At 46.1% G+C, this 14,435-nt stretch overlaps 1 protein-coding gene across 2 annotated transcripts; it reads right to left on the bottom strand.

Annotated features, from left to right (window-relative positions):
* Positions 1-10,341: 10,341 nt before the first annotated feature.
* On the bottom strand, positions 10,342-11,374 carry AHSP (alpha hemoglobin stabilizing protein). 2 transcript variants are annotated; one of them, XM_081131952.1, is made up of 3 exons: positions 11,112-11,374; positions 10,917-10,995; positions 10,342-10,713 (listed from the first exon to the last, which is right to left on the bottom strand). In XM_081131952.1, exons 2-3 carry the CDS (start codon positions 10,989-10,991, stop codon positions 10,510-10,512), a joined length of 279 nt encoding a protein of 92 aa, XP_080988078.1. In that variant the 5' UTR covers positions 10,992-10,995; positions 11,112-11,374; the 3' UTR covers positions 10,342-10,509. The 2 variants fall into 2 exon arrangements, with proteins under 2 accessions (XP_080988078.1, XP_080988079.1); XM_081131953.1 differs by having other exon boundaries at positions 10,350-10,713; positions 10,917-10,951; positions 11,112-11,231.
* Between the last annotated feature and the right edge of the window lie 3,061 nt (positions 11,375-14,435).

Below are 14,435 nucleotides of genomic sequence, written 5' to 3'. Positions count from 1 at the left end.
GTTTATGGTATTTGCTCCTCTCCTTTGTCTAGGCATAAATGTCCCTTCTATAACAGCATTTTGCTGAAGAGATCTTTCTACTATTTTCCAGTAGATGAAGCTGTATGGCAAGATTTAAGAAAAAAAAATTTTTTTGCCTCTATGATCTCCCAGACTTGACCTCCACGGCTTCTGTTAGATAGTACAGCTATGCTCCTTGGGGGTGGGATTTGTTTTGCTCTCACTGTAATGGTGGCCCCAACCTTCGGCCTCTGTGGGGTCCCGTCCAAAGCACCAAATCTGGGGATCAGTCACAGAGGGAAACAGCAGTTCCACTGCAGTAGCTCTTGATTTACAGATAAAATATTCCTTGACCTGACATCGAAGGCAACGGGAGGTGAGTTATGAGAGCCCAAGGGGCAGCAGGGCTCTGTGGTTCCCTTTCTTTGTCAGAAACACCCCTGCCTGACAGTGGGACAGCCTCAAGGCAAAACCCCGTGCTCTGTCATATGTCTGCTGGCTCAGTCACTGTGCACTCCATGCACCCTGCTGGATTGGCCCCTGCAGCTCTCTGTTCCTCCCTGCCGGCTGAAGGAAGTGCCTGTTAGTGCAGGCTTCCTCTCTTCTCCCAGCCAGGCTGTGAGCTCCCAGTTGCAGGGCTGCATTTGAGGACCATCTTAACTTTTTTTTTTTTTTTTAAATATACCTTCATTGATTTTAGAGAGAGGAAAGGAGAGGGAGAGAGAGAGATAGAAACATCAATGATGAGAGAGTCATTGATTGGCTGCCTCCTGCATGCCCCCAACTGGGGATTGGCCCTCAACCAGGGCATGTGCCCTGACCAGGAATCGAACCCCGATGGCCTGGACCCTAGGTCAACGCTCAACTGCTGAGCCATGCCCAGCTGTGCCCTCCTTTCTTTCCTCCTGACTTATTCCTGGTTGCCCACCTTTAGATGTTTCAGTGGGCAGGTCTCTCAGGTGTGCCTCTGTGTTGACTAGGGAATTCTTTGTTGAATTATTGTTGGTTAATTTGTTGAAATTTCAGGGGGAGAGGCCACTCCTTGTGTAATATTTTGTAACTTCCAATGACACTGTTAATTTATAAAAGAGCTCTATTTACTTGGTTGAACAAACAAGCACTTATACAGGAATTCTCAAAAATATAATAGAAACTAACCCAAATGCTTTTCAGAATCATGTGATCTTGGAAAATATTTTATATTAAAGCTTGTTTGAATTTGGTTTGTTAAATAGGCATATCTTGAGGGTTATTAGCTTTAAGTATAATACTTTATTCTTTCTGGATTTCAAATAAATTTACGTTACCTCTGTTGTAAAATTTGTCAGCAAGAAAAATAACAGTATTATAAAGTTTTCATAAGTAATCTAAACATAATTGTTAAGAGCAAGTAAAGTCAATGTAAGAAGGATGAAGAGGTTCTGGGTGAACTTCCAGCAGCGATCATGGTTCTGATGCGCACATTTAAAATAGCTCTCCAAAATCTTTCGGTAATTTGAAGCCTTACAGTTTTACTAAATTAAGTTAAAAGATAGAAATTATTGAATATCTAAAGCATTTCCAAATAAGATAAAATAATGAAACATCAATTACTGAACATAGGTTTATTTACTTTTTGTTTCTTGTTATAGAAGAACTAATGGTATTTGGAACTAATGTCTTGTGCCACATTAAGAAATATTGTTATAAGGAAATATATATATATATATATTATGAAAGATGTTCATAAACTTGTCAGTCTAAAAGAATACTGATGAAGCACAGTTTACAATTGCTTACTTAGTTTTCACAGGAAATTAAGGAATCTAAGGGTTAAGGAAAGTAGAGTGCATATTTTGGCACTCTGTAAGGCAAAAGGTGTAAAGAATACACCTTTAAGGAAAATGAAGTAATTTTGTCCTGATTATTTCTGAATTGCGTAAGAGAACAAGAGACAAACTAAAATGAACACAGAAACTTGTAGAAAGAAAAAGAAATCCTGAGAAAGGAAATTTTATGTGTGGTCAAGCTGAATAAGGTTGAAATAAATATAATCAAGTAAATGAATATAAATATTAAAAGTAAGCTGTGGGATAGAGCATGGAAGGGTGGCGGGCTCGAGTCCCAGTCAAGGGCATGTACCTGCGTTGCAGGTTTGACCCAATTGATGTGTCTCTCTCACATCCATGTCTCTCTCTCTCTCCCCCTCCCCTTCCACACTCTCTAAAAATCAATGGAAAAAATGTCCTCAGGTGAGGCTAACAAACAACAACAAACAAACTAGAGTTTGGTTCTCTCTCTGCTAAAAGGGAGTCTGTATATTGGTCTGCTCCTGATATGATATTGTGAAAAGCTTTCTCCCTAGAAAACAAAGATTCTTTGTTTTATCAAAATAATTTTCTGTGTTTTATGTTGTCTTAATTGGGCTCTTGATTACTTAATAAAACTGAATCTTCTCAATTATAGCTAAAGTCTGAGTAACAATCATGTAACTTTCTGTATTTGTCTTTTTTTTTAGTTTCAGAGAGAGGAAGGGGGAGAGAGAGAGAGAGAGAGAGAGAGGGAAACATCAGTGATGGGAGTCACTGATCAGCTGCCTTCTGCACACCCCCTACTGGGAATCCAGCCCAAAACCCAGGCATGTGCCCTGACCTGGAATCTAACAGTGATCTCCTAGTCTGTGGGTGGACGCTCAACCACTGAGCCACACCGGTGAGCTGTTTTTGTCTTTGAAATCTTTTATTATCATTTTGGTTAAGTGGATAATTAAGTATTATTTCATAATAATATGTGATCTTTTTAGTCAAATGTCCAAACCTTTTGAGATGTTTGACAAACCTCCCAAAATCATATTCTAAATGAAGTCTTTTTGACCCAAAGATAACTTTGGGGGGCTCCAAAAGACCCCTGGAATGCCTCAGAAGATTTGTTCTCTCTCCTTATAAAAGAGAAATATTAAACTAATTAGGCTTATATGTTATGTTTAATTGCATGAGAAACATTGTCAAATAAGGGGTGATAATCTTCTAGGACATATTAAATTAGAATCTGGGTAAGGGTGATAGTGAAGCTGAAGGTCAGTGTGAGGTGAAGGTCATGGTCAAGCACACGTTCAGGATGATAGTCAAGGTCAGAGTGAGTGTGAGCATTAGGGTGTCTAAGTGAGGATCAGGGTCAGTGTCAGAGGCAGGCTGAGGGTTATGGAAAAGAGTCCGGTTGGAGCCATTGTCAGCAAGAGGGTAAAAATCAGAGTCAAGGTGAGGCTGAATGTGTTTCAGGATTAGGCTCAGGGTGGTGATCAGTGTGAGCATCAAGGTGAGGGTTAATGTCAGGGTCATGGTCAAAGTGAGAGTGAGGGTCAGTTAGGCTTCGGTGAAAGTCTGGTCAAGGCGGCAGATCAGGTTCAGGATGTGCATAGGTTCAATGATCAGTGAATGGTTTGGATAAAAGTAAGTGTGATGGTGAGGATCAGAGTCATGGTCAGGCTCAGAGTCACAGTGCATGTCATAGTGAGTGGCTCAGCGGCTGACCATCCACCTAGGATCCAGGAGATTGCAGTTTGATTCCTGGTCAGGGCACATGCCTGGGCTGCAGGTTCGATCCAGTACGGGGCATGCAGGAGGCAGCCGATTAATGACTCTCATCATCGATGTTTCTGTCTCTCCCCTTCTCCCTTTCTCTCTCTGAAATCAATAAAGACCTATATTAAAAAAATAAAATAAAATAAAACAAAGGAAAAAAAAAAGTACTAAAAGGGAAGTCATTTGTTATCTCTAGGATTAACTAGCCCTGGAAAGGGCAGTCTCTCCGAGGTCAGCAAGGCTCCAAAATGTCAAAGTATCATAAAGCACAGAAAATAAAAACTATGACTGCTCTGGCCAGTGTGGCTCAGCTGGTTGGAGCTTGGTCCCGGTCAGGACACATACCCAGGTTGTAGGTTCGATCCCTAGTCAGGGTGTGTACAGGAGGTGGCTGATTGATGTTTCTCTCTCTCCCTCCCTCTCTGTTCCTCTTTCTCTCTGGAATCAATAAAAACAATATCCTCTGGTGAGAATTAAAAAATATATATATGATTAATACAATGTGTCAGGCCTGGCCGGCGTGGCTCAGTGGTTGAGCATCGACCTAGGATCCAGGAGATCACCGTTCAATTCCTTGTCAGGGCACATGCCCAGGTTTTGGGCTCGATCTGCAGCAGGGGCATGCAGGAGGCAGCCGATCAATGACTCTCTCATCACTGATGTTTCTGTCTCTCTTTCCTTTTTCCTTCCTCTCTCTGAAATCGATAAAAACATATTTTTTTAAAAATACGGAGTGTCAGGGATGGTGAAGATTAGGTTCAGGGCAAGGTTCTCATGATAATGGTCAGGTTTAGGGTTAGGGTGGGAGTGAAGGTAAAGATAGCATCAGGGCACAAGTCAGATTTAGAGTAAGATTTAAACCAAGGTCAGGGTTAGGATAAAGGTTGATGCAGGTCAGGTTCAGGGTGAAACTGGGAGTCAGAGTAAACGTCCAGGTCAGAGTAAGGGTAATGGTGATTAAAAAGTTTAGGGTAAAGGTCAGGGTTAGAATCAAGGTGAGGGTAGATCAAGGACAAGGTAAGTATGAAGATGTGGTGAGACTGAGAGATCTGAGTAAGTCAGGGTGTTGGTCAGGGTCAAGTTGAAGGTCAGCTTCAAGGTGAAGATGAGAAACAGACAGAGTGTCTACACGAGGACCAGGTTTCAGTACCAGTGTGGTCATTAGGGTCAGAATTAAGGTAGAGTGATAATCAGGGTCCAGATAGTGGTCATTGTCAGTGTCAGTGTGAGGTACAATTTCAAGGTCAGGGTGAGCATGAGACATAGTGTACAGATGACTTGTTGTGGAATTGTGCACCTGAAACCTGTATAATTTTGTTAACCAATGTCACCCCAAAAAATTCAATAAAAAGGGGAAAGTTGTAAACCAGGGTGAGGTGAGAATTAGAACCAATGTCAGGGTTAGCCTCAGGGTCAGCGTCATGGCGATGGTCACATTCAGGGTCAGAGTTTGGATCATAGTGAGGGTAAGGAAGAGTGTGAGGGTCAGAGAGAGTGTCAAGTAAAGGTTAAGGTAAAGAGGAGGGTGAGAATCAGAATCAGCGCCAAAGTCAGATTTTCAATGGGAGAGTCAGCGTGAGGGTCACAGTCAGGGTCAGGGTCATTGTGAGGGGCTCCCATGTAAGTGAGGATAAGCATCTGAGTTGCTTGTGTCAGGGCGAGCAGTAGAGTCCAGTCAGGGTGATTATCAGTGTCAGAGATGTGATCAGTGTTAGAATCAGACTAAAGGTCTGAGTAAAGGTAAGTGTCAGGACTGGGTGATAGTGAAAGTCAGGTCAAGGTCAGTTCATGATGAGAGTCAGGTCAGTGTTAGGGTGAGGGTGAGGATGGTCAGTTTCACAGTGTGAATATGTGAGGCAAAAGTTCATAGACAAGATCAGGGTCTGAGTCTGAGTATGAGCCCATGTGAGTTGATTCTTGGTGAGGTAAGGTTCAAAACCAGGATCCAAGCTATGCTCAAGGACATAATGATGGTCAGGGTCAGTCTGAGTGTCAGAGTGAGGTTTCGGTTAGGTTGACAGATTAGGTTGGGAGTGTGGGTCAGGGTCAAAGTAAGTGTAAGGGTGAAGGTCATGTTCAGGGTCAAGTTCAGGACATGGTAAGAGACAGGGTGTGAATCAGAGTATGATTTCAGGTTCATTTAGGTCTGAATCGGGTACACTTAAGGATGAAGATCAGTGTCAGGTTTGGGGTTATGATCCATGCGAATTAGTGGGTCTTGGTGAATGTAAAGTTCATGCTTAAGGTGAGGTTGAGTCATTGTGAGGATCAGAATGGGGTCAGTATCAGACCCCATTCTGATGAAAAGTCAGGTGTGTGAGGCAAAACTTCATAATCATGCTCAGAAGGAGGGTCAGGGTCAGGATCAGGGAGGGGTGCCAACCTGGGCCAGGGTGATGGGATTGGTGTCAGGGTCAGGCTAAGAGTCTGGTTCAAGTTAACCATAAGTTTCAGATTCAAGGCAATTTCAAATACATAGTGAAGGTATGCGTGAGAGCCATTATAGAGTCAGGGTGAGGTCAAGGTCAAGGAGAAGGTTACGTGGAGAAGGTCAAGTAAGGGTAAGTGGAGAGTTAGGGTCAGGGTCATGTAAAGGTCAAGTTTATGGTCATGATGAGAGTTATGGTGAAGTTCAGGGCCAGGATAAAGATCAGGTTGAGTGCTGGTGTAGGGTTAGCTTCAGCTACAGGATCGGGGTAAGGATGAACTGGAAGGTGAAGGTGAGTGTGAGGGTCAGGGTGAGAATGAGATAGAGTGTCTGAGTGAGAATCGGGATTAAAGTCATGGTGATTGTCACGGTCATGGTGATTGACACAAGGTGAGAGTGAGGTTCAGGCATAGAATAGAAATAGCATCAGAATTAGAGTGAGAGTGAAGGTGTACTTCAGGGTCAGAGTCATGATCATGATCAGCATGCAGATAAAACTGAGGGTCAGTGTGGGGGTCATGGTGAGTGTGAGAGTACAGGTCAGTGTGAGCATTGACTAAGGGTCAGGTGGCATAGAGGCTCAGTGTGAGTGTGAAAGTGAGGGTCAGGGTAGAATTAGCATCAAAGTAAGGTGAAAGCCATAATGCAGTCACAATCAGGGTCTGTGTCAGGTTGAAAGTAATTTCAGTGTAATAGTCAAGGTCGGTTTGAGGGTTCAGGTTAAGGTGAATGTGTGGAAGCAGTTCAGGGTCAGGGTGAGGCTAAGAATCAGTCAGTGTCAGGATTAGCATCAAGAGGATAGTCAGGATGAGGGTCAGGGTCAGAGTCCTTATAAATTTCAGGGGCAGGGTGAAGTTCAGAGTCATGTACAATGTGAGGTTAAGGATCAGAATCTGAGTCAGACACAGGGTTAGGTTTAGGATCAGGGTACTTATATGTGTCAGGGTCAGTCAACTTCAGAGTCATTATTTTGTCAGAGTATCAGGGTCAAACCGAAGACCAAATTCAGTTCAAATTTTGAGGGGTGGTAAGTTTAGAGTCAGTGTCAGGGTCATATCAGAGTCAGATCAGTTTGAGGGTCAGGGTCATGGGAGGTGAAGATGAGCTTCAAGGACGGAGTAAGAATAAGGTTTAGAGCCCGACTCAGGGTCAAGATCAGGTTGCTTAGGGTCAGCATGCGGTTCAGAGTAATAACCAGTTTAAGGGTCAGTGTAAGGGTGAGTGTGAAGGTCTAGGTCAGAGTAAAGTTGAATATTAGTGCTGTATTGGTTTATATTCACACTGCGGTCCAGATAAGGGTCAGGGTATAGGTCAGGTGTACAGTGAAGTTGAAGGCGAGGGTCTGAGACAGGTAAGCTTTGGGGTCAAGGTCAGGGTATGGATGAGGGTCAGTACAACTGTCAGATTTTTAGTGACAGGATCAGATTGAGGTTGAGTGTCATGGTCTGGTTAGAGTCAGAATGAGGGATATAGTGGGCTTCAGAGTATATTTCATGTTCACAATCAGGGTCTGGGTGAAAGGCAGGTTCAGGGTAAGGGTAAGGTTGAGGGACAGGGTCAGTGTCAGGATGAAGGTCGTTATCGGGGGAGCTTGAGAATTAAGGTCAGAATCAGAGCCCTGGTGGTAGTAGTGTCACGATCAGCTTTAGGGTAAAAGTCAGAGTGTCAGGCTGATTATCAAGGTCAAGGTGAGGATCAGGTTCAGAATCAGAGTCAGGATGGCTTCAGGGTGTTAGTGAGGGACTTGGTCAGGGTCAACATGAGGGTGAAGATAAAGATCATGGTCACAGTTAGGGTCAGGGACATGCTAAGGGCCAGTTAGTGTCATGGTTAGTGTAGGGTTATAGTGCTGGTCAATTTCAGGGTAAGGGTCAAGATAAAATTCAGGTTGAGGTTGTCAAAGTCTGGGTCAAATTTGGGGTCAGGTAAGGTTCAGGGTCTAGGTCAGCATCAGGATCACTCTGAGGATGAGAATGAGAGCTGATGTCAGTGGGTCAGGTTATTAGGAGGGTAAAGGTGTCTATCATGGCTGGGATCCAAGTCAAGTGGGATGGGGTAAGGGTCAGGGTTTATACTATCACCTCTGAGGTTAAAGGTGAGGTTCAAGCTTAGCATCAGCCCTAGGGCCAAGGCCAATGTCAGGGTGAGGATAGGGCAAGGTGATGGCTGTAATAGTCCACCTTTGGTTTACAATCTTATTTCTAGTATTCATTCAGGTATTTTGACAGGTACTAATGTCAAAGTAAAAGAAGCATTATTCTTCCTGCTAACTCTGGTTAATTTTTCTGCAGAAACAGTAATGGATTTAGGGTACTCACTGGTCCAGTAATTTTTTTTAAATTTATGTTTATTGTTGAAAGTATTACAGATGTCCACATTGACCTCTTCTATCCCACACTGCCCCCCACCCCCACCCCCTTCACCACACTGTCGTCTGCGTCCATGGGCTGTGCATGATGTATATAAATTCTTTGATTAATCTCTCCCCACCCCCACCTGCCCTGAGATCCCTCAGTCTGTTCCCTGGGGCTATGTCTCTAAATCTATTCTGTTCATCAGTTTATTAAGTTCTTTAGGTTCCACGTATAATCGAGATCATGTTTGTCTTCCCCTGCCTGGCTTATCTCACTCAGCATAATACTCTCCAGGACCCTCCACACTGTCCCAAAGGGTAAGGGGTCCTTTTTAATTTTATTATTATGGACCATCAGATCCTGATGGTTTATACTATCACCTCTGAAAAATCAAAATACCCCAAATTTTACTGCTTTGTAGATTCAAGCCCAGATGCTCAGGGGATCAGAATATGAGAGCATGAAGTGAAGTTTAACAGGTTTCTGTTCTTAAGAAATTTTGTTTGTAATTTCTGTTTCGTGCCGCTGGTCAGAATGGGATTCGGATGCTGAGCTCGCGGTCTCGCCGCAGCGCGGGGCAGCCGCCCTCCCCGCGCCGCCGGGGAACCACCGCCCAGGCGCCCAAGGCTGCGTGATCCGAACTTGCGGGGAGTCTGATGTTTTACCCGCACCCGAGGTGCGTTTGCATCGGTTCTTGAGAGAGACCCGGACGTGAGAGGGCGGCCCCCGCACGCCCCGGGGGACCCCGCCGCCCCCGCACGCCCCGGGGGACCGCGGGGCCTGGGCGCCGGCCCCGACCCTTCCCGAGCTCCCTGCGTCCCGGCTGCACCGGGCACAGCGGTCAGGTCCGTTCGCAGAGATGTTGCTGACCACGGACCCTCCTAACAGGCCTGGGCCCCTGAACGGGCTGAGGCCTCCGGGGCGCGGCGGGGGGCCTGCCGCCTCCTGCCCGCCGCACTTCGGGGCGCCCCGGTCTCCCGGGAAGGCGGCCGCGCTCTCGCTGGGCCCGGGCCGCCGCGCCCCACGCTTGGGAGGACGGTTGGGGGCGCTGGGCTGGCTCCCTTTGGACCTTGAACCAGGCTACAGAGACCCCAAAACCGAAAGCCAGAGTGGGAGTGACAGATCCCGCATGCAGGCGCGCGGGGGGTCGGGCGGGAAAGCCCCTCGGCCCCAACCGCTCCCGCCCGGGACGGCCCCGCCCCCGCCCGCGGCCCCCCCCCGCCCGCGGGGCCCCCCTCCCCCAGTCCCGCCCGGCCCGCGGCCCGCAGGCCCCCGCCCCGCCCGGCCCGCAGGCTCCCGCCCCCCCCACCCCCCCCACCCCACCCCCCACCCCCCACCCCGGCTCCCCGGCAGGACGGCGGGTCCCCCCTCGTTCTAACAGCTTCATTAAGTTTTTAAAAAGCGCGTGAGCCTGGGCCGGCCCTGGTTGCGCCCCGAGACCTAAAATGAGCTCAGGGTCTGGAGGCCGCGGGGAGGCGCGGCCGCAGCGAGCGCGGGGCGGGAACGGCTGCCTCCCGCACGGGTCTGGGGCTAAGGAATGAGGGAGCCAGAGGTTTTCCCTTCTGAAAACAAGGGATGTAATAAAGTTTCCAAGACCCCCTCCACTCTGAGCCACAGGCGCGCTGCGGGGAAGTGTCGTGTGGGGTCGCTAGGGTCAGGGCTGGATCTTTGCTCAGGCTCCGTTGGGGCAGGAGCCGGGGCAGCTGAGGGGTGGATCTTGCTTGATGCCATCCAGCACGGAATGAACAGGACCGGGACTTCCAACAGTTGTCTTCCAGACAAGCGCTCACAGGCCGCAACTCCTGGAGAACTATCTCCCTCTTTTTCCAACCGCCCTCCCGGAGCACTTTCTCTTTAGTGCCTGTCTCCCTTGCCCCTCTTTTAGGCTATTCTAGTACCTGCCAGTGGTTACTTTATGAAATCTCCAAGATCCCATCTGGGAAGCAGGACTGAAGGGAGAGAGACCAACTCCTTCCACAAGTCAAGGACAGACAACCGTAGGAGAGCCAGGAAGACCAGCAAAGCCAGTGTTGGTCTTTATTGAGGCGTCAAGATAGAGCAACACCAAGGAGCTGAGCCCGAGGACTTGAAGGGTACAGAGGCGGGTTTCCTAGAGGTGCCGGCCTTGGTCCCCAGGCCAGGGGAAAAGCGGTGGGTGACTTGGTGCTCACAGGGACCTCAGGAAGGCCTTATACTTGTCCAGGAAGGGGATGGCCAGAGTATTCAGCTCTTTCTGAAGTTCCTCCAGAGCCCTGTCCTGCTCTTGCTGCTCTCCCATCATCTGCTGCCTATAATAGTCGATGTAGAATTTCACCCAGTCATTCACCACAGTCAACATGTCTTCTTCAGAGATAGGAGGCTCACTGAAGACCTGGGGGTTGGGGGTCAGCAGTGTGAGTCAGAACAACCCACAAACTCTGCCACCCTCTTTTTTCTGATCTGTATTTCCTACCTCTAGTTGTTTCTGTCACCTCCACCGTCACTCTCCCAGCCCCAGATTCTCCTCCCTTCTCTGCCCTCACCCACCACTCAACACACCAGGCCTGCCCTTTGAGACAGAGTACCTGGGCTTACCTGCTGATTCAGCAGAGCATTAAATTCCTTCATTCCTGTGGAAATGAGAGCTTTATTAGCTGGAAGAAGCGCCATCTGCCTGTTCAGAGAAAGAAAATGTAAGTACCCTTTCCCCCCATCCTTGGGTATTTCCCCCAATTCTCTCACTCTTCTTAAAGATTCCTGGTGCCCTGAGGGGTCACCTCCTTCCAATACCTTTCAGATCCTGCCCTGCTCTGAAATCACACAGGTTGGCTCCCACAGGTTGGCTCCCCTTGAGGTCCACCAGTGCTATTATGTCTCACCCACACGTTCAGGATATGGATGTCCCTCTGCGCCAAGCTAGATGCGGGGAAGGAGTTAAGTGTGGGGCTAAGAGGGAAACGCCCTGCATCTGGATCCTGAGGGAGGGTGATAGGTCAGCCAGGGAGGGGAAGGAGGGAGAGGCTTCCCTGAAGTTAGAATGATAGCAAGGCCACAAAAAACAGATAAGTGGAGAGACCTAGAAAACCAAACAGGGCCAGATCCTTGCCCTCTGCCCCGCATCCCAGTACCCAGGTTGCAATTGCTAACAAAACTAACATTAACTGACCCCCTGTTACATGACAGGTACTTTGAAGTCATCACAGCAATGTGATGGCAATTTTCTCCAAATTCATAGATGATGCATTAATAGCAGCCTACATTATATTTATCACGGATGCCAGGCACTGTTTCAAGCATCTGTTAAAGTGTCTATCCTTATATAGGCAGGTACTAGTAATGTCATAATTTGCATGTGAGCCATCTGTAAGACCTGGGGACTGAACTCTACCAGGCTGTGCTCTGCAAGAATGGTGACATAGTTGTCTTGTTCTCTAACATATTGTTAGAGAACAAAGAAGAGATACTCTTTTCTTCTTTTTAAATATTTTCCTAGTGTTCTCCATTTTTAGTAGATGTTTTTCAAATTTTGAAACACCACATACTACTTGAGATAAGTGAAACATTGCCAAACATGTACCCTGAAAAAGGTGATAATTTTTGCTCCCTTCCTCTACAAAGTAACCAGCATTAAAGACGTGTGTATTTCCTGTGACATCTTTCATTCAAAAGCCAACATTCATACTTCATAGGTACCTATACACTCACAGACATTTGTTTTTCCCTTTTTTATAGCATTTTCTTAACATACAGCAAAATTGACCTATTTTTGGTGTACAATTTATGACCTTTAATACATAGATTCATGTAACTACTACCACAATCAGGACACAGAGCATTTCCATCACCCCCAAAAACTTCTTCATGCTACCCCTTTGTAGGCACCTCCAGTCCCATCCCTAAACCCCACCAGGCATTGACCTGTTCTCCACCATGGAATCATATAGTATGTTACCTCTAAGACTGGCTTCTTTCTCTTAGAATAATGCCTTTAAGGGAGCTGTGGGACAACACGAAATGTAACAATATTCGCATCATAGGAGTACCAGAGGAGGTCAAAAGTAAGCAAGGGATAGAGAACCTATTTGAAAAAATAATGGCAGAAAAATTCCCTAACCTGGTGAAGGAAAATGTCACACAAGTTCAGGAGGCACAGAGCGTCCCAAACAAGAAGAACCCAAAGAGGCCCACGCCCAGACACATCATAATTAAAATGCCAAAAATTCAAGACAAAGAGAGAATCTTAAAGGCAGCAACAGAAAAACAATCTGTTACCGACAAAGGAGCTCCCATGAGGCTGTCATCTGACTTCTCATCAGAAACTCCACAGGCCAGAAGGGAATGGCATGAAGTATTCAAGGTAATGAAACAAGGATCTGAAACCAGGACTATTCTATCTGTCAAGGCTCTCATTCAAAATAGATGGTGAAATAAAGAGCTTCCCAGACAAAACAAAGCTAAAGGAGTTTATCACCACCAAACCAGCATTGCAGGAAATGTTAAAGGGCCTGCTGTAATAAGAAACAGAGAGAGAAACACAGGCAATAGAGAATTAAAGTGGCAATAAATAAGGACCTATCAATAACCTTGAGGACTTTAAGGGAGAGATCAGCAGCAATACTGTCATACTCGTGGACTTGAACACCCTACTGACTTCACTGGATAGATCTTCCAGATAAAAAGTCAACACTAACTCTACAACTTAAAGAATTAGAAAGCACCCCTGTGAAGCTGCCCAGACTAGGGCTTTTGTTTGTGGGGAGTTTTGGGTTTTTTTACTGCTTTGATTTCATCAGTTGTTATTGGCCTATTCAGGTTTTCTGATTCTTCCTGATTCAGTTTTACATGATCTCACTGATATGTGGAATCTAATAAACAAAATAGGCTGAGGAACAAAATAGATCCAGAGACATAGAAGCATGGAACAGACTGAGGGATCTCAGTGGGAAGGCGGGGGTGGGGGAGTAGGTGGGGAGAGATTAATCAAAGAGCTTATATGCATAACCGATGGACACAGACAATAGTGTGTGAAGACCTGGGAGTAAAGGGGGTCAATGGGGGAAAAAACAGGGATATCTGTAATACTTTCAACAAGATAAATTGAAAAAACAAAACAAAACCATATGATTTCACTCATGTGGAATAGAAAATAACCAATGAACAAACAAAATAAACAAACTCATAGACACAGATAACAGCATGGTGGTGACCAGAGGGGAAGGGGGTGGGGGTAGGATTAACAGAAAAGGGTCAGGTATAAGGTGATGGAAGGAGACTAGACCCTGGGTGGGAGCACACAATGCAGTATACAGATGACGTATCATATGAAACTCGTGTTATTAACTAACACTGCCCCAATAAATATAATTTAAAAGAGGAAAAGCCTTTGAAAGATTTGGAGGAGGATGTTGCAAACTTCTTCCATAAAAATAATAGGTAACCATGAAAGGTTTTAAGCAGGGGGTCGACTGGCTGAGTTTTAGAGAGAGAGAACGGGAGTGGGAGAGAGAGGGAGAAACATTGATTTTTTTCCCAATTATTCATGCATCATTAGTTGTTTCTTGTATGTGCTCTGACCGGGAATTGAACCTGCAACCTTGGTGTCTGGGGACGGTGCGCTAACCAACTGAGCTACCCGGCCGAGCCTTAAGTGGGGAGTTTTAAGCTGTGCGGAAAATGGACTGTAATATGTGTTGACCATGTAGGGGTTCAGAACCGTCCCAACTTAACTACCTAGTAGGGGCCCTGCCCGTAGTAAGAGATTATCAGAGATAACATTCTAACATATCTATAGGGCAGGGAAAACTAATTACTAAACATCGGCCCTTCCTGCAATAATCCTTTGAAGCCCCCAAGGTACTTTACCACATCCTTACTCAAAATGTCATAGATAGTACATTGTGGATGGAAAGGGGTGCTGTAATAAATCATGAATTCATCACTGGACAGGTTATAGTGGGTAGGCACACCCCAGGCATATAAGTTCTTTAGTGAAAGTTTAAGCAAACCTTGTCCATTGTTACAGTGCATCTAGGTTAACACACCTTGGAAATGCCAGATCACCCCATAAGGTTACTTTCCATCACTGGACTTGTCAGTTTTATTACAGAACCTCTC

The sequence above is a fragment of the Miniopterus schreibersii genome (assembly GCF_964146895.1).
Source record: "Miniopterus schreibersii genome assembly, chromosome: 3".
NCBI lineage: Eukaryota > Metazoa > Chordata > Mammalia > Chiroptera > Miniopteridae > Miniopterus > Miniopterus schreibersii.
The sequence above is the reverse complement of the archived record's forward strand: the minus strand, read 5'-3'. Positions and strand labels throughout refer to the sequence as shown.

What these genes read in the sequence shown, in the direction of transcription:
- AHSP (XM_081131952.1), bottom strand. Translation starts at nt 10,991, where the DNA reads ATGGCGCTTCTTCCAGCTAATAAAGCTCTCATTTCCACAGGAATGAAG. An exon ending in ATGCTCTGCTGAATCAGCAG is followed by an intron (nt 10,714 to 10,916) that starts GTAAGCCCAGGT and finishes CCCAACCCCCAG; the next exon opens with GTCTTCAGTGAGCCTCCTAT.